Source organism: Onychostoma macrolepis, chromosome 20 (assembly GCF_012432095.1).
Source record: "Onychostoma macrolepis isolate SWU-2019 chromosome 20, ASM1243209v1, whole genome shotgun sequence".
Lineage (NCBI taxonomy): Eukaryota > Metazoa > Chordata > Actinopteri > Cypriniformes > Cyprinidae > Onychostoma > Onychostoma macrolepis.
In genome coordinates, this window is record NC_081174.1 from 11,412,333 (window position 1) to 11,436,919 (window position 24,587).

Genomic DNA, 24,587 nt, shown 5'->3' on the forward strand with positions numbered 1-24,587 from the left:
ACTTGTCCGCTTGATCCTATTCCATCTCATCTCCTTCAAGCCATTTCTCCTGCAGTTGTACCTGCACTCACTCACATCGTTAACACATCCCTTCACACTGGAGTTTTTCCCTCAACATTTAAACAGGCTCGTATAACCCCACTTCTTAAGAAACCCACTCTTAACCCAACTCTTTTAGGGAACTATAGACCGGTTTCCCTTCTACCTTTCATTGCAAAAACACTTGAATGAGTTGTGTTCAACCAAGTCTCTGCCTTTCTCACACAGAACAACCTCCTGGACAGCAACCAATCTGGCTTCAGAAGTGGACATTCGACCGAAACTGCCTTGCTCTCAGTTGTTGAAGCCCTAAGACTTGCAAGAGCAGCTTCCAAGTCTTCATTACTTATCTTGCTGGATCTGTCTGCTGCTTTTGATATGGTCAACCACCAGATCCTCCTGTCAACCCTATTGAGAAAGGGTATCTCAGGAACCACACTCCAGTGGTTTGAGTCTTGCCTCTCAGATACTGTAGGTCCTTAAAGGTATCTTGGAGAGGTGAGGTATCCAAGTCGCAACATCTAGCTACTGGGGTGCCTCAGGGCTCAGTTCTTGGACCACTTCTCTTCTCTCTCTACATGGCATCACTAGGTTCTGTCATTCAGAAACATGGCATATATTCACATACTGCTATGCTGATGACACTCAACTCTACCTCTCATTCCATACTGATGATCCGACGATAGCTACTCGCCTCTCAGGATTTCAAACAGACATTTCTTGCTGGATGAAGGACCACCACCTTCAACTTAACCTAAGACAGAACTGCTAGTAGTTTCAGCAAACCCATCACTTCATCACAATTTCACCTTCCAGTTAGGCTCATCAACCATAACTCCTTCAAAAACAGCCAGAAACCTTGGAGTTGTGATTGTTGATAAGCTGAATTTCTCAGATCACATTGCTAAAACTGCCCGGTCCTGCAGATTTGCTTTATACAATATTAGGAAGATCAGGCTCTTTCTTTCGGGACATGCAACACAACTCCTTGTTAAAGCTCTTGTTCTGTCCAGAACATGACAATTGCAATGCTCTCAACTGCAATTCGATCAAACCTCTACAATTAATCCAAAATGCCGCGGCAAGATTAATCTTTAATGAGCCGAAAAGAACGCACGTCACACCTCTGTTCACCAATTTGCACTGGCTACCAATATCTGCTCACATAAAATTCAAGGCATTAATGTTTGCCTACAAAACCACCTCTGGCTCTGCACCCCTTTACCTAAATTCAGTACTTCAGACCTATGTGCCCTCTAGAAGCTTTCGTTCTGCAAGTGAACAACACATTATTGTGCCATCCCAAAGAGGCACAAAATCACTTTCACTGACTTTTTTTATTAACTGTTCCCACCTGGTGGAATGACCTGCCCAACTCAATCCAAGCAGCTGAATCCTTAGCCATCTTCAAGGAACGGCTAAAAACACATCTCTTCAGGCTTGTGTTTGTTGTGGCTTGTGTTTTCTGTCTATGTGCTCCCCAGGACCTTGTTTTCCCTCATGTATGCACATATTTGGTTCTGTTCCTGTTCCTGTCCTTATTCTTTCATTATGAGTTAATTTGTGTCCAGCTGTGTTTAAGTAATCATCTAGTTTACTCCCCAGTATTTAAGCCCTGTGTTTCCCTGTCTAGAGTGTCTGGTATTAACATCGATGTCCTGTTTCTTGTGTGTCTCTGCCTGCCTTGTGTTCCCTGCCTTGTGTTACCCTTTTTGGATTTGATTAAAGACTGGTTATTTTGAGTTACTCCTCGTCTCCTCGCTTTCCTTGTGTTGTATCGTGACAGAATACCAGACCAAAACAGTAAGTGGCGCCCATTCTCCTTGTTTTTGTTTTTTCTCCTTTTTTGTTTTCCTGCTTTCTCCTCTACGGCATGGAAGTCGCCATTCACTCATAGGTGAGCGTGGGAGTTCGGCGGGATCGCCGCGAGCGTTGTGAGTCCACTGGCCGCTCATCTGTCAAGTTCACCGGCCGCTACGAAGTCAAGCTTGCCGGCCGCAGCTCACTCAAGCCTGCCGGTCAATCCTCAGTCAAGTCTGCCAGCCGTTCATCTGTCCAGCCCACCAGCTGCGGCTGACCCAAGCCCAACGCCGGCCACTCATCAGTCAAGTTCACTGGCCACTCCAAATTCAAGTTTGTGGGCTGCCGCTCGCTCAAGCCCGCCGGCCGTTCCAAAGTCAAGCCTGCCGACTGTGGCTCCCTCAAGCCCACCGGCTGCGGCTCACTTCAGCTCCAAAGTTCGCTCCAGTGTCCTGACCAAGAGTCAAGTGCAGGCTCCAGCCCCTGACCCAGAGTCCTGTCACCACGTTCAGCCCAAGGAGGGCTGTTGGTCTCATGTCCGGCCTAGAGAGGGCCTCAGATTCCGAGCCTAGCCCTGAACGGGCTCCTGTTCCTGTGGATAGCTTCGAGAGGGCTCCTGTTCCTGTGCGTAGCTCAAGGAGGGCTCCTGTTCCTGAGTTTAGCCCACGGAGAGCTCCTGTTCCTGAGTTTAGCCCAAGGAGGGCTCCAATCCCTGTATCCGGCCCTGAGAGAGCTCCAGTCCCCGAATATAGCCTCTAGACCTGAGATTCTCCTCAAGGCTTCTCCCCAGGCTGTTGGCCAAGGCCACGGAGGCTGTTCCGCCATGGCCTCCTGAGCTCCCTGCTCAGCCATGGCTTCCTGAGCACCCTGCTCCACCATGGCCGCCCGAGCTCTCAGCTCCGCCATAGCCTCCCGAGCTTCCTGTTCCGCCAGAGTCTCCTGGATCGGGTCCCGCTCTGGAGCCCGGCCCTCCCTGTGTGTTACCTGTCCTGAGGGGCCTCTAGAGCGCCCACCCCCCCTCCCCGGTAGATGTTATGAGGCGCATGGACGTGCCTTCCGGGAGGGGGAGGTAATGTCAGGCTTGTGTTTGTTGTGTCTTGTGTTTTTCTATGCTCCCCAGGACCTTGTTTTCATTATGAGTTCATTTGTGTCCAGCTGTGTTTAATTAATTATCTAGTTTACTCCCCAGTATTTAAGCCCTGTGTTTCCCTGTCTAGAGCATCCGGTATTAACGTTGATGTCCTGTTTCTTGTGTGTCTCTGCCTGCCTTGTGTTCCCCTTTTTGGATTTTGAGTTACACCTCGTCTCCTCGTTTCCCTTGTGTTGTATCGTGACACTATTCTAATTCTATTGTATCTATCTGTCTTCTTTTTATTTAAAAAAAACACACTTGACCCTCTATCAATTGCATATTTATTCTCTAACTGCTAGCTTTTCTTGAAAAACTAACACTAGCTTTCTTTTTCTATATTCTATCTACTTTATTCTATCTAAAACAAAAAAACCTTGCTACGTGTACTGCATTAGGCTAACCAAGACTTGTCATAGCACTTGCATGTTGTTGTTCTTTTGTTGGTTTTGATTGCTTCTATTGTCCTCATTTGTAAGTCACTTTGGATAAAAACGTCTGCTAAATGACTAAATGTAATGTAAATGCAATATGGTGATTTGGTGCTCAAGAAACATTTCTTATTAGTGTCATTGTTTTTTTCATTTTTATTTTTATTTTTTATTAATAGGGTAAACGTACCTATTAAGCTCACCTACCCATTAAGCACACTTCCATTTTTGAGATCAGATTATGAAAAGAAAAAATAATTTATTATCCTACTTGATGTCTTAATCAATTGATATGTTTGTTACTATGTACCTCCTATAATTTCAAGTCAATCAGATCATTGCACTCTGAGATACGAGTCTCCATGTGTTCACACTGTCTGGTGGCCATTTTGAAAGCTGTCTAAACATTTTCACCAAAAGATGAACCCCTTAAATGTGCGTTTTTTTAGATGTTTAAGCCTTTATTTTGGGGAAATTTCACTACTTATTGTAAAATTTAGAGATTAATGTTCAGACTTTTGTATATTATATCCTTGAACTTGGATGTGGGAAATAGTTACATTAGATCCAAAAGATAGTTTTAGCAACATTGCGCAGATGCAACAGAACACAGTTAGCTGACTTGCTGTATAAGATTGTGTGCTACGCTAACATATTACTTCACAGGCATTACTGGCTTGTATTTTTACATCCATAATATTATTAATTGACAGTTTATTGCTGGTCTGTCGTTTTACAGTGCTGTAATTTTTAAAGATTTCATATTATTGTAAGGTGAGCTTAAAGGGTGCACTACTATGAAAATCACACAGCTTCAGTCTGACATCAATAAGAAAAAGTATAATTTCATAGATGTTGTTAATAATAGTTGTTCATATTAAAATATGTATGAACTTAATACATGACCTAGAATATTTATTTAGCAAAAATCCTGTCATTTTAATAAATATTACATGAAATTTATTAAAAATTGTTGCTGCTCCAATTAAGCTCAGTGTGCTCTCTTTAAGCTCTTCCTCATTGAATATCAATGTAAATACTTCATAAACAGACTTTAAATATTAACTGATGGTTGTCACTTTAAGTTAAGTTAATCGATTTTCTATGGATTCTGTCAACTCAAATCTGCAGACTGGCTCTGACCTTTGGGAACTAGCATCAACTTTTCCAGACTGTAAATCTGTGGAAAATTGGGGCAAAAATCGTGTAGTGTATTCCAGCCTTAAGAGACTATAGATAAGTTGACATCCATTTAAAAGGAGGTTTCATAATGAGGCTAGTTTCTGTGTTCATCCCCATGAATTAAATGTTTTATTGGTTTGTTTTATTTGATTTTTGAATATGTTACTTAGCTGAACGTGGACTAGCCTAGATGTTGCAATGTGCTTAAATGACACTTCACTATGAATATATAACTGATCGACTTGAATGCCTTGTTGCTTGATTTTAGTGTTCTGCTTTTTTGTGATTGACTTTGTACCTTCAAAAACATATTTTTACAATTATTCTTTAAAAATGTTCCTTAAAATAAACAAGAATTTGTAATAAAACATGATGTGAGCTTAATGGGAACAGGGGTGTGCTTAAAGGGTACAAAAATGTACCCATTAAGTACAGCCGGACTTTTTTAATTTAATGATGTATATCTTAATTGAAATGCTTTTGTCATTTAAAATAAAATTAAATATTTTTGTGTGAGAGATTAATATTTTATTTGAACATAACTTTTTGTACTGAAACCAATATGTTGTGCACTAAAAATGTCTCAATGTAGATTTTGGTGAGCTTAATAGGTACGTTTACCCTAGTTTAAAAAGAGCAGGATTATTTGAAATAGAAATATTCTGTTGCATTATAAATACCTTTACTATCGCTTTTGAATGATCCTTGCTGAATAAAAATGTATTTCTTCCAAAAGAAAATCATTTCTATTCTAGGTCTATTCAAGACCAGTATTCGAGACATTATGAAGAACTTGAGAAGTCCAGTCTTACCTGCTGCTGTAAGATTTTCAGTGAAGTCCCATTGAGCCTGTAGTGAATCCAGAGGGTCATTTTCAATGACAACTGCTGAACTGTTCTTCCAGTGGCCACAATCTTGAAATGGAGAAACACAGAGTGTTAATTTATTACTAAATTAATTTCTACCTGAACCAGCCATATTGAATAATCCACATTCACAAAGATCCATAAAACACTTTTCTTTCCAGAGAAATGTGAGGATACCTGAAGCAAGGGATAGGTCTCTGTTGGCAATTTCTGAAAAGAGCAGCTCAACCACACCGTCCTCTGGGAATCTTGGGTCTTGAATGGAGACAAGAGCAAACGATGACTGAAAGGGATGGAAAGAACTACGCTGCACAGCAATGTGGGAACATCAACACACACAAGTTCAATGACAGCTGATGTATCCGTGACTTGTAAGCACATTCGCCACAGCAATGTGACTTTTTTCTCTTCTGTCCATCCAAAATTACAGTTGAGTAAGGCTTCCCATTGTGTAAGGACCAGAATGAAGAGTTAAGTTGTCTGTCTCTTTCTCAGATCTGCTTGGGTCACCGTGCATCTTGTCTGTCATTATTTACCAAAAACACTCGGCACTTGTTCACGTGCTCAGCCACGCACACACTCATACACTAGGAAAAACAAACCTGTACTAAAAATAATGAAGAATGTTGGCACCCAAAAAATGAAATTCACATTACATTCAAATTATCAAACAGCATCTGAAAACAACTGCTATTTAGAGGCTGTATAAAGTCAGTTTCTTTCCATTATAGAAGGAAAACACATAATGACAAAGACAGGTATTATTTCTACAATAAAACAAAAACATTAATATGGATACAAAATTGTTCACATATATCTGCCATCATTCCAGGAAACAAAATTCTTTAATTTCACAGATGCTTTGTATTTTCCCCATTAGTTAACTATATACAATATAGCATGGGGAGTTATATAACTATTAAAATAATTACCTTGCAGACTATTTACAGTTCAAAAAGTCTGATCGTATTCATTCCATTTCAGTGTTATTTTAGTATCACTGAGATACTGTTTTTATTAATATTTTTGGTCACACTTTATATTAGGTGGCCTTAACTACTATGTACTTACATCAAAAAATAAGTACAATGTACTTACTGTGTTCATACTGTGTTGCAAAACACTATGCTGCTATTGAGGTGGCATACGGCTAAGGTTAGGGACAGGTTTGGTGGTATGGGTAGGTTTAAGGGTGGGTTAAGGTGTAAGGGATAGGTCAACAGTGTAATTATGAATGTAATTACAGAAATTAATTACAGATGTAATTACATATAGGTATTTTTAAAAATATAAGTACAATGTAAAAACATGTATGTACACAATAAGTGCATTGTACCAAATGATTAATTCAAATGTAAGTACTTAGTAGTTAAGGCCACCTAATATAAAGTGGGACCATATTTTTTATAATAAGTTTCAGTAATTGCTATGTTTTTGTAATTTTTGGTTTTATTATTCATATTTATTATGAATAAATATGTATTTATTAATTTTTGAAAATGAGAAATACCACCTTGGCAACTAGCTGAAATTAAACAGGTTTAAGTTTAAAATTTTCTTTTACTTTAGTTTTTTTTTTTTCTTTCCTCCAAGTAAAGATTTTTTAAAATGTTTTTAGCTTTAGTTTCAATTAACTATAATAACCCTGGTCCATTTGCTCCGTATTTAAAGAAAATCAAGTCAGTTTCTCAAGTTCACACTAGTGTCCAAGCAGAATAAATCACAGGCATAGTTCATCACATTAACTATGAACATTCTCCAATAACATTCGTCAACCAGATTTACGGTTCAAATACTTTAAGCCAACATTTCGAACAATATATCTATTGATTTATCTGAAAAGATAATAGCGTTTGTGCAAGATACAGAATAAACATGATTTGATTTGTTATTTTGCAAATGGAAATACCTTCTTAGATTCTTATCTTCGAAAACCTTTGGGACACTTTGAGTGCAAAGATTTGACCAAAAACACTTTGTGTACCTTTGTTTGCATGATCAAGGTCTTCTTTCTGCAAAGAAAGTTGGTCTCCACACAGAGTGCCGGTGTGGAACTGCACACCAAACACTGTCTCGTGGGTCCTCATGGAATCATTTTTATGATAACATGCAATCTGCAGAGAAAGAAGAAATGAAGATGATATCAGTGTGCAGTTTTTGTAAGATTAGTGCAGTCTCTGTGTGTGTGTGTGTGTGTGTGTGTGTGTGTGCCTACTTAACCACATTTTGGGGACAAATTTGTACCCAAAAGTGAGCTAAACCTGACAAAATCTCCAAAAACCTTTGGACGTCCTCATTTGTAAAACCAGTTTAAAAATAAAGTAAACAAAGGTTTTTTGAAATTGTAAAAATGCAGAAAGTTTCCTGTAAGGGGTAGGTTTAGGTGTAGGGCAATAGAATATACGGTTTGTACAGTATAAAAACCATTACGTCTATGGAATATCCCCATTTAGATAGTTAAGTAAACATGTGTGTGTGTGTGTGTGTGTGTGTGTGTGTGTGTGTGTGTGTATGTGTGTGTGTGTGTGTGTGTGTGTGTGTGAGAGAGAGACAGAGAGACGTCTCACCATGAAATCACCTTTGAGCATCTGTGGGGGTTCCAGAACAAAACACAATCTGTCTGTCTGACCTACGGCAACCTGACTGAGAGTTATACACAAGCACTAAATATACACATATTATAAATGCATGGATAAACATGACACACGTAATATGTCCAGCATTTTACAAAAGCACTTTTATATTCTATTCATATAATATCTGGTGACTTACTGCACTCCTGATGTGTAAACTGTCTGTGTGTCTTGATACACTCTGATAAACAGCTGACACACTGAAAACAAACAAACCCAGTGAAAAATTGTATTACCTTTTTTTTATAGTTCACATAATAGAGATCTCAGTAAAATTTCATTAAGTATCAACTTTGTCTCAGCTGTTTCTTTTCATCTTCCTCTGTAGAAATAATAGTAGAAAATAATTAAACTAAATGGTATACTGTAAACTGAGAACTGTCAATTTAACATGGAGGTCATAGCCTAGATAAAACGGCTTTGAAAGAATTTGATACAGAACTACTTCATACAGAATTTATAAATTAGGTTAATATTAATGTCTACATATACAATTTACATATACAACTTTTGGAAGTCAATGATCACCAAAACAGTTTGATTACAACATTCCTCAAAATATCTTCATTTGTGTTCCACAGGAGAAAGAAATGAGAGTAAGATGACAGAACTTTAATTTTTGGGTGAACTAATTTTTTAAGTAAGATTACTGAAGTATTTTCTCAGGAGAAAAATTGAAGAAGTGAGAGATTCTGAGAACGATCTGTTCTCTATTAATGTACAAGAGAAATAATTGAGATATTAAATGGGATGAAAAACTCTCAAATTATTTGGAAACTAAAAACACTATTTCACGTAAAAGTTAAAAGACTGGATGTAGGACATATGGGTGTTTTCATCACCTGTAGGATGGAAGTCAGGAATGCGATGGATATTAATGCCATGGATGAAGAGCGGGGAAGAGTTCATGCGGATCTGATGGGTAAGGAGTCTGCCAAACACCTGCACATACCTAAAACATCCACAAACACCTCAGTCACTCATACTGACACAATAAATAATAAATCAAGTCTCACAACACCAGCACAACTTCAGACGATGTCGATAATAAAACAGCATAAAGATGCATCAACCTGGTTTTATTTGGCAATTATCAGCATTTTAAAACAAAGAGATTTAGGGGGAAGAAAGAATGCGTGAATATTTCCAAATAAACTAGCCAAAGGTGTGAAAAGTATGGAAGCCTGTTTCCACCACAAGATTAAAAATTAACTAATTAATTAATTAAAAGGGTAATTCCAACTTTTTATCCCAAAATTCTGTCTTGTCTTCTCAAAATTCTCAGAACTGCGAAATATAAACTAAGAATTATGAGGAAAAAGTCAAAATTGCGGTATAAAGTCTTACATTTTCTTGCAATTCTGAGTTTTTATAAACTTCATAAACTCATAATTGCGAGTTAACATTTTGCAATTCTGACTTCTTTCTCAGAATTTTGAGTTTATATCCCCCAAGTTTACATTTCACAATTCTGTTTTTGTTTCAGCCACGGAAGAAAAAAAAAGGTAAGTCTGACTTTTTTATCTTATAATTCTGATTGTTTTCTTACAGTTCTTCTCAGAATTGTAAGTTAACAAGCAATTGACCCTTCGCCGGGAGTTCGAATTACAATGACAATCTGACCAATCATAACGCAGATTCTGTCTGACAAACACACCAGACATTGGTGGAATTGTGAATATGAAATCTTTCTGTGGTTGAAACAAGATACCTTCTGATGTTCATTCATGTTTATTTTGTGCTATAACTGGTAAAGAGGAAGAGATGATCGGTTCATGTGCCGCTTGAACTAAGGCGCAACAGTGATCTGTCAAAACAGCATTTATTGTTTGAATTTCTTAAAAAATTACAAAATTTGAAAGCTGAGACTTGGTGCCAAATGTAACCTGCTCTGTCTTGCCTGCCGGCATGATGTCAGTTTCCTCTTTGCTCCGCGATGTATTTTTCACTGCATGTGAACATGATGCGAAAACATGGACCTTCGTGTGGTGCCATGGCATGTCAGACGTAACAGTAGTAACTAATTCAATTGGGGGTCAATTGGGACAAAGTTAACTAGAAATTGTACGTTTATATCTCACAATTCTGAGAAATCGAATTGCTATATATAAATTAAAATTTGCATGATATACTATAAATTTAGAACTGCGAGGAAAAAATAAGTCTGTTGTGAAAACAAGCTCCCAAAGAAAAGTGTTACTGATTCTAAAAGCTGAAAGAAAAAAAACATTTTTGACATTTCTCCATTGATTTAGTGCTATTCTGGGTGCGCCTCACTATCAAAGAGAATAAATAGCTTCTTTATAGTGTTGCCAAAAACAGTTTCTTTGTGTTGTTCCAGCAATAGATCAGAGTAGAATATTTATGTTGCCATTTTCGAAGCTTTACAATAACTCATCTTCCAAAAAGTGTTTCTAGAGTCAATAGAGATGGAAGAACATAAGGGAAGAAAAATTATAATGATAAAAAATAAAAACTCTAGCTCAGTTTGCACGTGCATGAGGGGTGACAGGCGGTGTCTTTCAGTATGATGTAAAAAAGAAAATACCAAAGTGTAAAATGAAGATATTTCACAGAAAAAGGAAGTGGGAATAATATCAGGACGTCCAGTTTGCATAGGGGGATTTCCTCTCATGTGTGTCCCTGTGTGTAACCTTCACTCATGACAGACTGCTGAGTGACCGACAGCAATAACAGCACCAACACCTCAATATGCTTCAAGGTGAAAAGCAACAGGAACAAGGGGAAAAAGAAAGTTAATGCATAAACAAATGAGCCTTGCCTTTTCTGAGATGGAGTCATAAGGTTAACCATTTTATCACTGCAGAACTTCTTCATGGAGTACAGATCTAATGCATGTTCCTCACTGAAAGACAGACAGGATACAAATGAAAGTATAAACAAATATTTTTGGTCAATTATGCAATCATTTAACATTCAGTACATGCTACAACATGCAGCCATTAAATCCGCACTATCAATTCACAATGCTTTTATATATTTAAATACAGATTTTTGAAATTATGCCAGATGAAGCTATTAAGATTAATATCAGAAATGATCATGTTACAGCAGAAACGTACAGGTTTGGAACAACATGAGGGTAAGAAAATGATGAAAAAATGCTCATTTTTGAGTGAACAATCCCTTTAAAGCACACTGTAAAAAGTGATACATTTTTAAGTAAATGATAAGTATAAAAAAATAAGTTATTTGAATTGTCAAGTTCACTTAACTTTTAAAAAATTATTATGTACTTAATAATTTTAAGGCAACGCGTTTCCTCAGTTTTTTTTAAGTTAAGTCTACTTTCACTTTTTACAGTGCAGAGGTCCCCAACCACCAGGTTGCGACCCTCTACCAGGCCGTAGAAGAATTCCTACTGGGTCGCGAGAAAGTTCTGGGGAAAATGTGTATATGAAGCTCTGTTATTTATTGTGCTATCTCATTGTTCTAATTATTCTGTATTTTCATTGTATGCGATTGATATGGAGTAGCAATTTGACAATTTCATGTTAAATTAGTAAATAAAAGATTGCTCTGATCTGTCATATAGACTATTAGGGCTTAAACGAATCGCAGTTCATCCGTGATACAGTGGGTACGGAAAGTATTCAGACCCCCTTAAATTTTTCACTCTTTGTTATATTGCAGCCATTTGCTAAAATCATTTAAGTTCATTTTTTTTCCTCAATGTACACACAGCACCCCATATTGACAGAAAAACACAGAATTGTTGACATTTTAGCAGATTTATTAAAAAAGAAAAACTGAAATATCACATGGTCCTAAGTATTCAGACCCTTTGCTGTGACACTCATATATTTAACTCAGGTGCTGTCCATTTCTTCTGATCATCCTTGAGATGGTTCTACACCTTCATTTGAGTCCAGCTGTGTTTGATTATACTGATTGGACTTGATTAGGAAAGCCACACACCTGTCTATATAAGACCTTACAGCTCACAGTGCATGTCAGAGCAAATGAGAATCATGAGGTCAAAGGAACTGCCTGAAGAGCTCAGAGACAGAATTGTGGCAAGGCAAAGGTTACAAAAAAATGTCTGCTGCACTTAAGGTTCCTAAGAGCACAGTGGCCTCCATAATCCTTAAATGGAAGACGTTTGGGACGACCAGAACCCTTCCTAGAGCTGGCGTCCGGCCAAACTGAGCTATCGGGGGAGAAGAGCCTTGGTGAGAGAGGTAAAGAAGAACCCAAAGATCACTGTGGCTGAGCTCCAGAGATGCAGTCGGGAGATGGGAGAAAGTTGTAGAAAGTCAACCATCACTGCAGCCCTCCACCAGTCGGGGCTTTATGGCAGAGTGGCCCGACGGAAGCCTCTCCTCAGTGCAAGACACATGAATGTCCGCATGGAGTTTACTAAAAAACACCTGAATAAGATTCTCTGGTCTGATGAGACCAAGATATTAGAACTTTTTGGCCTTAATTCTAAGCGGTATGTGTGGAGAAAACCAGGCACTGCTCATCACCTGTCCAATACAGTCCCAACAGTGAAGCATGGTGGTGGCAGCATCATGCTGTGGGGGTGTTTTTCAGCTGCAGGGACAAGACGACTGGTTGCAATCGAGGGAAAGATGAATGCGGCCAAGTACAGGGATATCCTGGACGGAAACCTTCTCCAGAGTGCTCAGGACCTCAGACTGGGCCGAAGGTTTACCTTCCAACAAGACAATGACCCTAAGCACACAGCTAAAATAACGAAGGAGTGGCTTCACAACAACTCCGTGACTGTTCTTGAATGGCCCAGCCAGAGCCCTGACTTAAACCCAATTGAGCATCTCTGGAGAGACCTAAAAATGGCTGTCCACCAACGTTTACCATCCAACCTGACAGAACTGGAGAGGATCTGCAAGGAGGAATGGCAGAGGATCCCCAAATCCAGGTGTGAAAAACTTGTTGCATCTTTCCCAAAAAGACTCATGGCTGTATTAGATCAAAAGGGTGCTTCTACTAAATACTGAGCAAAGGGTCTGAATACTTAGGACCATGTGATATTTCAGTTTTTCTTTTTTAATAAATCTGCAAAAATGTCAACAATTCTGTGTTTTTCTGTCAATTTGGGGTGCTGTGTGTACATTAATGAGGGGAAAAAAATGAACTTAAATGATCTTAGCAAATGGCTGCAATATAACAATGAGTGAAAAATTTAAGGGGGTCTGAATACTTTCCCACTGTATACGGACTAGGTCCAGACCCCACCGTTCGGCGTGTGATTCGCAGATTAATTTGCCAACTTACACATTCAAGCTATTTAAAACCACAAGAAGAAGAAACGAAACAGAACTCAATTTGTTACTTGCACGCTGTACTCGTACACACCCGAGGCGCGCACAAGCATAGAGATGTGTTTCAGACAGTTTAAAAAAAACTGACAGTTTTCTAACGGTGCATTAATAGCGAATATTCTTTCAGAGACGACAAGACACAAATCTACTTCAACATGTGCTAAAAAGGTTGAAGACCCCAGCATTAAAGGTCTTAAAGGAACAGTTCACCCAAAAATCAATGTTCTGTCATGTTGTTCCAAATGCATGTGACTTCCTTTCTTCCAAATGAGTAATTACGACAAACAATTTCTCTTACAATATTCCCCTCCAGTGAGTTTTTAACTTGAGAGTCACTGCAACCGGATCACTGAACAAATCATTCAGACTGGATTTGTGAACTAGTTCAACCAATTGACTGAAAAGATCCAAATCAAAAAATGATTTGTTCAAAAACTGGACATTGCTTATGATTACATTTTTAAAAATTCATGACTTGAATTTGAATCTGTTCTTCACATATAGCTAACATATGAATTCTGAAGACTTTAAATATAGTGCATAATCAAAAGGACTATTTTTATGGTCTATTTATTGTAATCACACAGAAACTCACACAGGTTTAGAATGGCACGACGGTGAGTAAATAGTACCAAAATTGTCATTTTGAGATGAACTCATTAAGCAGCTTGTCTGAGATGGCAATTGTCTTTTAAAAGATTTTTTTGACTTGTTAAGAATGGATATGATTTGTTGAGTAGTACCTGGTGGAAACATTAGATAGCTGGATGTAAGAGGATATTACCACACCCACTCTTTCTTTGCTGCCCTATGAAAGACACAGGAAGAAGTTAACCAACCGTGACATTCCTACAGGACAGAGTCAAAGTCCCAGAGACAAATAATGGACTTTAAACCTGAGAATGAACAGAAAATATCTTTAAATCTCACTTTGCAGTGTAGCAGCAGCACGTTTTCAGAGTGTGCCCTAAGCCAGTTGTCTATGTTTTTACACACTGAACACAGCAGATGGAGTGATGGAGCTTGTTGTTCCGGCCATCCCAAATCCACCACCTAACAGTCAGAAATGTGAGGTAACAGTTAAACACATTCTTCCATTCAAAAGTTTGTGGTCAGTTTTTTAAAAATAAATTAATAATTTTATTCAGCAAGGTTGCATTAAATGCGTCAGTGTCAAAAGTGTCAGTAAAGACATTTATAATTGTACAAAATAATTCTATTTCAAATAAATGCTGTTCTTGTAAATGAATGCAGAATTGGTGAACATAAGTGACTTATTTCAAAAACATTAAACATCTTACCAACCCCAAACTTTTGAGTGGAAGTATGCATACCATTACACATCTTTAACAGTCACATGGCACACAGTTTAACTTTACCCTGTGATTCATCCTGCTGAGATCATCACTGTGTTCGGATAAGTTAATGACCTGCGTGCAGGAAAATAAAGGTTTTGTTCCATGTGACTCCAATAGCAACAGTCTACTATCAGTCAACAAACACACAATGACAGCTGATTTGTTTGTTTTTCTTGTCTGCTCACCATGTATCGATCCGCATGTTTGGACTGCAGCATCTGCGTGATGCTGCGCAGGTTGTGCTGGTACGTCTGCTCTGTGCAGGACTGGTGGAAGGTGATGCCAATGATACGCTCCGTAATGTAGTCCAGGTCAAACTCAGATCCCTCCGCCATTCCGATAATGCTCCCTCATGGGAGGAGATCTGCAGAGATAAGACTGGCTTCAGTTCAGTAATGTGCAGGCTCTTTGAAAGCATTTGTTTTGGCATGTAGAGATGAGCAAATCTGCAAGGATCCATGAAAGATCTGCACTGGTTGAAATTACAGCCAACAGACAGTAACAGTAGGGCTTTGTCTAACACCTGGACACTTACAATTAGACATGCAGAACTGTTTGCATCATTTAATTTGCATATAAACCTTCAAGTTATAATGTGACTTTAATATATGAAATAATCTGTAGGTTCTCTAACACATCATTTATATCAAATGTACGGGTTCATCTCAATAAATTAGAATGTCGTGGAAAAGTGCATTTATTTCAGTAATTCAACTCAAATTGTGAAACTCATGTATTAAATAAATTCAATACACACAGACTGAAGTAGTTTAAGTCTTTGGTTCTTTTAATTGTGATGATTTTGGCTCACATTTAACAAAAACCCACATCTCAACAAATTAGAATACCGGTACTTCATAAGACCAATAAAAAAAAACATTTTTAGTGAATTGTTGGCCTTCTGGAAAGTATGTTCATTTACTGTATATGTACTCAATACTTGGTAGGGGCTCCTTTTGCTTTAATTACTGCCTCAGTTCGGCGTGGCATGGAGGTGATGAGTTTGTGGCACTGCTGAGGTGGTATGGAAGCCCAGGTTTCTTTGACAGTGGCCTTCAGCTCATCTGCATTTTTTGGTCTCTTGTTTCTCATTTTCCTCTTGACAATACCCCATAGTTTCTCTATGGGCTTCAGGTCTGGTGAGTTTGCTGGCCAGCCAAGCACACCAACACCATGGTCATTTAACCAACTTTTGGTACTTTTGGCAGTGTGGGCAGGTGCCAAATCCTGCTGGAAAATGAAATCAGCATCTTTAAAAAGCTGGTCAGCAGAAGGAAGCATGAAGTGCAACAAAATTTCTTGGTAAACGGGTGCAGTGGCTTTGGTTTTCAAAAAACACAATGGACCAACACCAGCAGATGACATTGCACCCCAAATCATCACAGACTGTGGAAACTTAACACTGGACTTCAAGCAACTTGGGCTATGAGCTTCTCCACCCTTCCTCCAGACTCTAGGACCTTGGTTTCCAAATGAAATACAAAACTTGCTCTCATCTGAAAAGAGGACTTTGGACCACTGGGCAACAGTCCAGTTCTTCTTCTCCTTAGCCCAGGTAAGACGCCTCTGACGTTGTCTGTGGTCCAGGAGTGGCTTAACAAGAAGAATATGACAACTGTAGCCAAATCAGTCTTCCCCATGATTGTTTAGCCTAGTGAACCAAACTGAGAGACCATTTTGAAGGCTCAGGAAACCTTTGCAGGTGTTTTGAGTTGATTAGCTGATTGGCATGTCACCATATTATAATTTGTTGAGATAGTGAATTGGTGGGTTTTTGTTAAATGTGAGCCAAAATCATCACAATTAAAAGAACCAAAGACTTAAACTACTTCGGTCTGTGTGCATTGAATTTATTTAATACATGAGTTTCACAATTTGAGTTGAATTACTGAAATAAATGAACTTTTCCACGACATTCTAATTTATTGAGATGCACCTGTACTAGTCTTGAATACACTCTTAATACACACATTTCACACTCACTAGTTTTAATGCATGTAAATTATTATAGTAACACTGCACATACAGCATACAGTGAACATAAATACATTACAAGACAAATCTGACACTTCAGTCATTTTATGAAAGCCATGTGTGTAGTAGTGTTCTGTAGTGGAAATTATATTTTCATAACGTCTGTAATAAAATGGCCATCTCCTTTGTTAAGAGGTCAATTTTTTATTTTTATTTTTTTGCATAATTTGACAAAATTACAGCTGGACTGGAAATTACGAGCTAAAAAAACTAAATCATAGTTAACTTGATTTTTCTTCACACATCAAGGGCCTGTTTCATAAAACAAGTTTACCAAATAAGCCAGGTTTATTTTAGTTAGTCTGACGTATTGTCAGTTGATCTGGTTCAAAATAAATCAGACTAACTAAAATAAGCCTGGCTTACTTGGTAAACTTGTTTTATGAAACAGGCCCCAAGTCTCATATTCAATCTCAAGCATGCCACAACAACACAAATATGTAAATCATGTTCATAAAATAAATATCAAACTTAGTTATTACTAGTTCATAATTTTTAAAATGTTACTGCAAATATTTTAATAGATGTATGATGAAGTTTAAAGGGTAAAACAATACAATCTATAAACTACCATTAAAAAAATACAAAAAAAATATTATAATGCTCAAAAAGGTACATTAAGTAAAATTGAGAAATATTATTGCAATTTAAAATATCTGTTTTCTATTTAAATAAATTTTAAAATGTAATTTATTCCTGCGATGGCAAAGCTGAATTTCCAGCATCATTACTGCAGTCTTCAGAGACACATAATCCTCCAAAAATTATTCTAATATGCTGATTTGATGCTCAATAAACATTTCTTATTATTATCAGTGCTGAAAACAGTTGTGCTAATTAATATTTTTGTGGAAACAATGATATATCTTTTCAGTATTCTTTAATTAAAAGAAATAGAATTATGTCTAACAACATAAATGTCCTTTTTTATCTGAACGTCTGTCCCTTTTTAATTCATTTAATGCATCCTTGCTGAAAAAAAGTTTTTTTTTTCTTCTTAAAAAATGTTGATCCCAAACATTTGAACAGTAGAGTACATAAAGGACATTTGAAAGTAGAAAAAAAGAAAGCTACTTTACAAAGTGACTTACTGACTTCAGGGAACAAGGTCTCATAAAGAAACCAAATATCATTATCTGCATTTAAAAATCCATGCATTAAGGAAACTGAAACCACAGCCTGATTAAGCAGCAACAGTTCCTTCATCAAGGACTCAGAGTCACAAGATATAAACCTGCTTTCGGTCTGACACATTCTCTTTCACACTGAGGACACTTCCTCTATTCTTTTTATTCAGTATTTCTTTTCCTCTTAGAAGATAAAAACAGTTCATAATAATACTACTTTGCAAATTTCAATACATGTATGCCTAAGTTCAATCAAATTACAGTTCCTTTTTTCTGCCATTTTTGCCTCAGTCCCCTACTTAATTTCTGACCCACAAACACATGTAGCGCGCAAGACCACACAGCTTCCAATACAAAAAAACATGACATCCCATGGGGCTCTTAAGTGACATTGTCTGACCCTTGCCATGTGATAGTGGAAAGGCAAAACAGATCCATTGAACTGAAGTAAGACTCAATATTAAACCAATCAGACTGTTTCTTTTGTGAGCTGACCTGAAATAAGTGGACACACCTGTTGACAACGCATAAAGAGACAGAGAGGACTTTGCTTCTCGTTTCTATTTACATCTCAGTATAAATACCTGTTTACTTCAATACCAACTTCCACTTTATTGTCCATTTATTGCAAAATAAATATAGCCTTATACTTCATATAGAGGTGCGTTTAAATGTAATCAATCCATATTTCACACCAGATCAGATTCACCCACCTTCACTTTCACCATTGCACACCTACCCCATGTGCTTCATGTGTCAGTGCGTGTGTCTGGTCACTTATCTACAGTATGTTTAATCCTTAACCTGTCATTAACCTTCAACCTCCAACTAGATCCATTAAAAAAGACACAAAAACACAAATTACGTACCGATGATGGCTCACCTGAGTGCTGTCTTCAATGAACAATATAGAAACAGCTGAAAGAACTCACCCTGTCTTTCTGTCCGGCTGAAATCTCCTCTCAATAGTCTTCTGAAAGCCTGCGAACACGAAAAGAGAAAAGAAATGCAGCACAAGGCTTTGTCTGAGCTCACATGTACTTTGGCCGTTGTGGTGTATGTGCGTGTGTTCACCCGTTGTCAGCACTTGTTGTGTGGTAAGCATGAGTAAAGAAACAGTACCAGGGGAACACACCTCCCTATTACAAAAGAAAAAGCCCTGAGTCACACAATGGACATATGATGTAGTAATGTCTGGATTTTTTCTTTGCGTATTAGAAAGGCCAGACCTGATACAGAATGGATTGTATCATTAGAATACACACAGTTATCAGTAATCCATTGATTTCTAAATAATTAACGAAACTATGCGAGCTCACATATGTTTTTTTTTCCATCCATAGACTGTAACTGGGTCATAATGGTTAAATATTACCAGCATGTGCTTTCGAGATTCCGGCTGTATCTAGAGTTACGAGATTATGTCTGTCAATCACAAACTGAAAAAACATATCTGAAGGAGTGTGACAGCTGAAGCTTCACCAAACAGTGGAAACATACGTTTATTTTTAGTGTTAAGAAATCTCAGTGTTATTTTTAGTTGTCAAAAAAAATGTGAGGTACATCCAGTTAGTGCTATTTAATGCACCTGCTAGTAAATTCCAAACAATGCTGTATCCATAAGGAATCTTTAAAATCATTTTTAATAATGTCTAGAAAAAGATTACATAAAAATTTGTATAATGAATGCTAAAGTCACATTCGGCAGTAAGGCTATTTAAGGTCATACATCACAGTAAATGTGAGGTCAGACTGAGGGGCCGAAAATGCATGTGTATCTGCTGCCCCCTGCTGGACAATCAGTCATAGAAAAATAATTAAAACAAGGACAAAAAAATCTGCCATCACTTACTCACTCTCATGTCATTCCAAGCCTGTATGACTTAGGAGTTATTTGAAATACTTTTGGGAAATCACTTCAATGACCATTTTTTGGACAAAAAAATCTAAATGTTATGTTCCAAAGAAGAAAGTCAGGTTTAATGGTGAGTAGATTAAAATATTCATATTTTTTATCTTGTGTGAACTAAATTTTCAGTATTATTAAACATTCTAAGCCAAATTCTGTGACGTCAAAACCTGAAGACTAATTGGGCCATGGGTTCCATCAAGATTATCCTAAGGGTTTTTTATAATGAGGTATTTCAATTTATGAGTAAAATGTGGTCTGTGGTAAATATAAATTAATGATACTTTGACATTTTGATCTATAAAGTTATGTTAATTATGTAATTATGTTATTTTTTTTTTTTTAAATGTATATTTGTAATAGCAGGGTTTATGCAAGTTTATGAAGGTAAATTTAAGACTTTCAAATATCATTTAAAGAAAATTTAAGGAATACAAAGAAGAACACAGCACATTAAACGTTCTCTAAACGTAAATGTTTAAGGAGAACACGAGCCACATTTTCAGCACGACTTCCAAACCAATCTCCATTACTTTTAATTAATTTTAAAAAATAAACTGCTTGACTAAAATCAAATGTCTAAAAATTCTTAGTCCTGTTTTCTGGAAAATTCATCTAAATGAAGTGAATGGATAACATTTGTACATTAAAAAAGGCAAATACCTGCCAGTGGGCTCAGAGAAATCAACTTAATCCAAAGGGATTAATAAACTCAATTTCTCAAAAAAAAAAACTTTTTAATCTGTTTTATTTTAATTTATCTTGAACACGCACATCTTAAGTATTGCATCTCAAGTAAATTTATCTTCTATTAAGGATGTTTAGATACTTGAATTGGAAAAAAAAAAATACTGACAAAGATGTTTAATTTTTGCAGTGCATGCAACATTTAATGGCATGACTTTCTGTGCCAACTTAAGACCTGTAAGGCCTTAAATTGTGGAAGGGAGTAGTAAGACTTTTAATACCAAGAGTAACCCTGCATAGGTAACCACATCAGAACATTTGAGGTGTGTGTGTGTGTGTAATTTATGTAGTAGAGCAAAAGGTCCAAGTATGCCAAGTGATGTTTACCACAGACCTTGTACTCATGAACTGAAAACCCCATTTTAAAAATTAATAGTAAAATCATAAGGGAAGCCATGGCAAAATTATGGGTTTTCATTAAAACAGTGAATATATTTTTGCATTCGCTTTTTATTTATTTATTTATGACGCTAAATTCCACAGTTTCAATTTATTATATACAGGAATTATTCAGTGTTTATTAATTGAAAAACTTAATCAAACCTATACTGAACTGAAGACTGAAAACCGTTAAAAAAAATATGCATAAAAAAAATTCTAAAACATTTTTTTTTTTTTTAAAGTAAAAAACAAAACCAGTTTATGTACATCCATTCCAGAGTCCATATTTTTCCTGCACAACTCAGACATAAGTGTCAGGATTAAGAGGTGTTTTCAGAGGACCTCTGGGTTGTTCTCTGCGTTCAGCTTCATAGCGGTCACGCTCCTTAAAGTAATGATTGACATCCTGGATTGTTTGTCCCGTTAAAAAGGTCCCAACAGCATACAGAATTGCGGTTATAATTCCAAAAAGTGCGACAGCTGCATCCCCACCATTCACGTTACAGTTCATCCAGGTATATCCATTACGAGCATACAGTCGTTCACGCCGAACACACACCTCGGTTGAGTTCACCGAGATCACGAAGTGCAGATACAAACCTACCGCAACCACGTAAGCCACTGCACCAATGATCTGGAAAGCTAACTGTCCAATCAGGAGCCTCCGTGGAAGCATGTGGCTGGGTTTGCTGCTGGACACTATGAATAGGAGTGAAAGTGCACCAAAGGTGAGGCTGAAGGCCACACCACCATAGACTCCTGGTGCTCTCAGCTGTCCGAACTGCATGTCAAGCTCACGCACCTGCTGCAGCTCCACCCCCTCAAAAGGAATGATGGCATCAATGAAGCTCGTTCCGCCCATACCCAGCGCAGACATGCCCAGCTGCGACATGTGAGCGGACACCACGCAGATGAGCACCAACACATTGGTCAGGACGGCGCATATTAACACAATACCTGAAACAAACACAGAAACACATGCAACTAAGAAACTGCAAACTTGTTTAGAGCAGGAGGTTTCTTAACTTTTTAATGCCTAAATCTTCCAAATATGATGATCAGTCATGTGAGGAATGCCCATCGTTAAATTTGATCAAATAAATATTTTAAATATTTACTCTGTATTAAGCTGTAACATTTTTAAGCAAGCTAAAGGTGAATTTGATGATGAAAAAGATGCAACACAAGTAAAACTATTCTATCATTTAAAAGTTGCAAGGAAGGAGAATTTGTTGTTGTTGTTGCAAAATTATATTTTACTCTTTTTTCTTCTTTTTTTTTAAATCTCTATTTGACTTAAAATTATACATTTTAAGTAATCCTTTTTTATGTATTTTTTAAAAATGTAAAATTAAAGTTTTTATTCCTCAATAAGTATTTTTTTTTCTCTATAAAATACATACAGAATTAGAATCTTAAACCTCACTGAATCACATAATTAATCTTGTTTAATTAATTTAATTTAATTTAATATACAAACACCCCAGATTCTGTTAATAAAACAGTTCGAAAACAAGAAGTAGAAATACAAGAGGAAATATGAGGGCCTTCAAATATCGTGTTGGAAAATGGTGGGACTTTCAAGTCAAAAGGGATGAGAACTACTATATAAAACCTCCTTACTCCTAAAAAGACAATCAATATATCTGTAAGTGCCCTTAAATTACCGACAGTTTTTAAGTGTGTGAAAGAAAAGCAAACTGTCATGTATGTGCACCATTTTATGAAGTTTTGTTTATACAAGCATGCAAATACAGGTCACCTGCTAACATAACAGCAAGTGAAAAACATTTTTAATATATTAAAATAAAATTGGACTACGGTAATACACATAAATAGTAATAAACTGCATATGCTATTCCTGGTCCATGTGTTGCAAGAATGAGAAAAAAATGTTACATATCTCTCATGGTTTGTAAATAAAAGATTGGTATCAACAAGCTTAAAAAAGCTAAACCGGTTAGACCAGGAGAAAGGAGGAAGAGGGGTAAAATACATTGTGTCGTGTCAGAAGGTGTGACCTGAGCTAGACTGAAACCAGACCTGTGTGAGGGCATGTTTGAAAAAACATGATCCCAGTACTGACACCCAAATTCAGAGAATTACCTGAAACTGGTTTCAGACATTTTTACGTATTTGTTTGGATAAATAATTCCAGCAGCGTTTGTCTTTCAGTCTAACAACATTCATCTCCCACCCATAGTTACGTCCGTCTGTGAATGCCTACCTCTCCTGGAACAGATGTGAGAGCACTTTGACTCCCGGTGCTCTCGAGGAGCGCTCCTCACATGTCTCTGAGAACCTCTGGGGTAGTACGGTGGCTGGCTAGATGACCTGGGTCAGATACAATTATAAAAGATGAAAAACAAATTCCGGTTTAAATGTGTATGTTGTTGTTTATTTGAACAGGCAGAATGTCGTCTCACCTCTCACTGCTTGATCGGTCACTAGGATTGTCTCGACGGCTGCGGGGCTCTCGGTCTCGCCTCTCACTATCGTGTCCCCCATTTCTCTCTCTCTGCGGACGATGGTTTCTGGGCGGCTGGCTCATTGCTTCGTGAGGGAAATATGCTTTGGTGTATTATGCGTTTATAGAATATGTTTTTACATCTTACAGAACCAGGGACCCTTACTTTGAGGCGACCCAGGGACCCCAATATAAAAAGGGATGTAATGCTTTTCATTAATGACATTTATTTACATACATTTTATGAATATATTAACTATATACATTATAGCTTATAAGTTTGATTTATCTGTGCACAAACTCACCGTAACATCCAGAGTTCCGTAGACTATGGGTTTATAGAGTAAAATGTCTATAATTATCCATCATTAACAATACAGCAAACATTTTTCAGTAAATAAGCTTGTATTTTAAAAAAACAAATCTGTCAATTATATCATTATCACAATCACATTAACCCAAAGCAACCTGCGCCTTAGTATCGGTAACGTTAAATAAGTTTCACTTGTCTCTTGTTTCAGTTGACTTCAGCCCAAACATTAAGCTTTCGTTTTTTCTTAACACATATATCAAATAATGTTTCTAAACACACTGAACAAACACAGCGTACCTGCTTAATAGACGTCGATCACATTTGTTTTGTTTTTCCTAATCAAAACTCCGCAGACATGAGAATTTGACCGAACACCGTCAGTGAAATCTCGCGATCATTACCTACAGAATGGGTGGGGTTGAGGACCTGTGATAAGCAGGTGACAGACACGGCAACCAAATGCAGTCAAACCGCGTTTTTTGGTCGTTTATTCGCTGTACTAAATGATCCAATCCGTGATAACGGGAGCAAGGGTCACGGCAGATTGCAGTCTGAGATCACAGACTTGTGTCCGCAACAGAAGTGTGGCTCTGTTTTGTCTCTAAACTTACGTCAGTGAGGAGAGAACATAGTGTTTGATTCATTCCAGCGACTCGCTACTTTTGAATCAGTTCACTAAAAAGATTCATTCATTGATTTGTTATGTGAATCTCTGAGTACTTCATTGCGCCAGTAGATGGCAATGGGTGTCTTTTTTTTATGAATTACTCGAGTCATTGTATCATTGGCACAAACGATTCCTTATAAACACAGTCAACTGAAACAATTTCTGCCGTTTGGGATGCAGTAGTATTAGATGCACGAA

The 24,587-nt window shown here is 37.4% G+C and overlaps 2 protein-coding genes across 4 annotated transcripts in view; both read right to left on the reverse strand.

The window, feature by feature from the left end:
* Window positions 1-18,973, reverse strand: part of tns3.2 (tensin 3, tandem duplicate 2) — a 56,217-nt gene extending 37,244 nt beyond the window's left edge. For both annotated transcript variants that reach the window (XM_058757046.1, XM_058757044.1), the window contains exons 1-12: window positions 18,838-18,973; window positions 14,930-15,108; window positions 14,766-14,816; window positions 14,317-14,439; window positions 14,130-14,194; window positions 10,863-10,946; window positions 8,923-9,032; window positions 8,220-8,280; window positions 8,015-8,090; window positions 7,432-7,561; window positions 5,625-5,702; window positions 5,394-5,495 (exon numbers count right to left, since the gene is read on the reverse strand). In XM_058757046.1, the coding sequence (XP_058613029.1) occupies window positions 5,394-5,495; window positions 5,625-5,702; window positions 7,432-7,561; window positions 8,015-8,090; window positions 8,220-8,280; window positions 8,923-9,032; window positions 10,863-10,946; window positions 14,130-14,194; window positions 14,317-14,439; window positions 14,766-14,816; window positions 14,930-15,079 (1,030 nt within the window). In that variant the 5' untranslated portion in view covers window positions 15,080-15,108; window positions 18,838-18,973. The remainder of the gene's footprint in view (window positions 1-5,393; window positions 5,496-5,624; window positions 5,703-7,431; window positions 7,562-8,014; window positions 8,091-8,219; window positions 8,281-8,922; window positions 9,033-10,862; window positions 10,947-14,129; window positions 14,195-14,316; window positions 14,440-14,765; window positions 14,817-14,929; window positions 15,109-18,837) is intronic.
* Window positions 18,974-21,005: 2,032 nt separating this feature from the next.
* On the reverse strand, window positions 21,006-24,270 carry si:ch211-191a24.4 (uncharacterized protein LOC100150331 homolog). Of its 2 annotated transcripts, XM_058757062.1 has the most exons (4): window positions 24,020-24,270; window positions 23,369-23,495; window positions 23,170-23,276; window positions 21,009-21,899 (listed from the first exon to the last, which is right to left on the reverse strand). In XM_058757062.1, the coding sequence occupies exons 2-4, from the start codon at window positions 23,491-23,493 to the stop codon at window positions 21,244-21,246; spliced, it is 888 nt and encodes a 295-aa protein (XP_058613045.1). In that variant the 5' UTR covers window positions 23,494-23,495; window positions 24,020-24,270; the 3' UTR covers window positions 21,009-21,243. The 2 variants fall into 2 exon arrangements, with proteins under 2 accessions (XP_058613046.1, XP_058613045.1); XM_058757063.1 differs by lacking the exon at window positions 24,020-24,270 and having other exon boundaries at window positions 21,006-21,899.
* Between the last annotated feature and the right edge of the window lie 317 nt (window positions 24,271-24,587).

Coding starts and splice junctions, on each gene's coding strand:
- si:ch211-191a24.4 (XM_058757063.1), bottom strand. CDS start 23,493: ATGAGCCAGCCGCCCAGAAACCATCGTCCGCAGAGAGAGAGAAATGGG. Junction 23,277..23,368: donor GACCGATCAAGCAGTGAGAG/GTGAGACGACAT, acceptor TATCTGACCCAG/GTCATCTAGCCAGCCACCGT. Junction 21,900..23,169: donor TCACATCTGTTCCAGGAGAG/GTAGGCATTCAC, acceptor TGTTTGTTTCAG/GTATTGTGTTAATATGCGCC.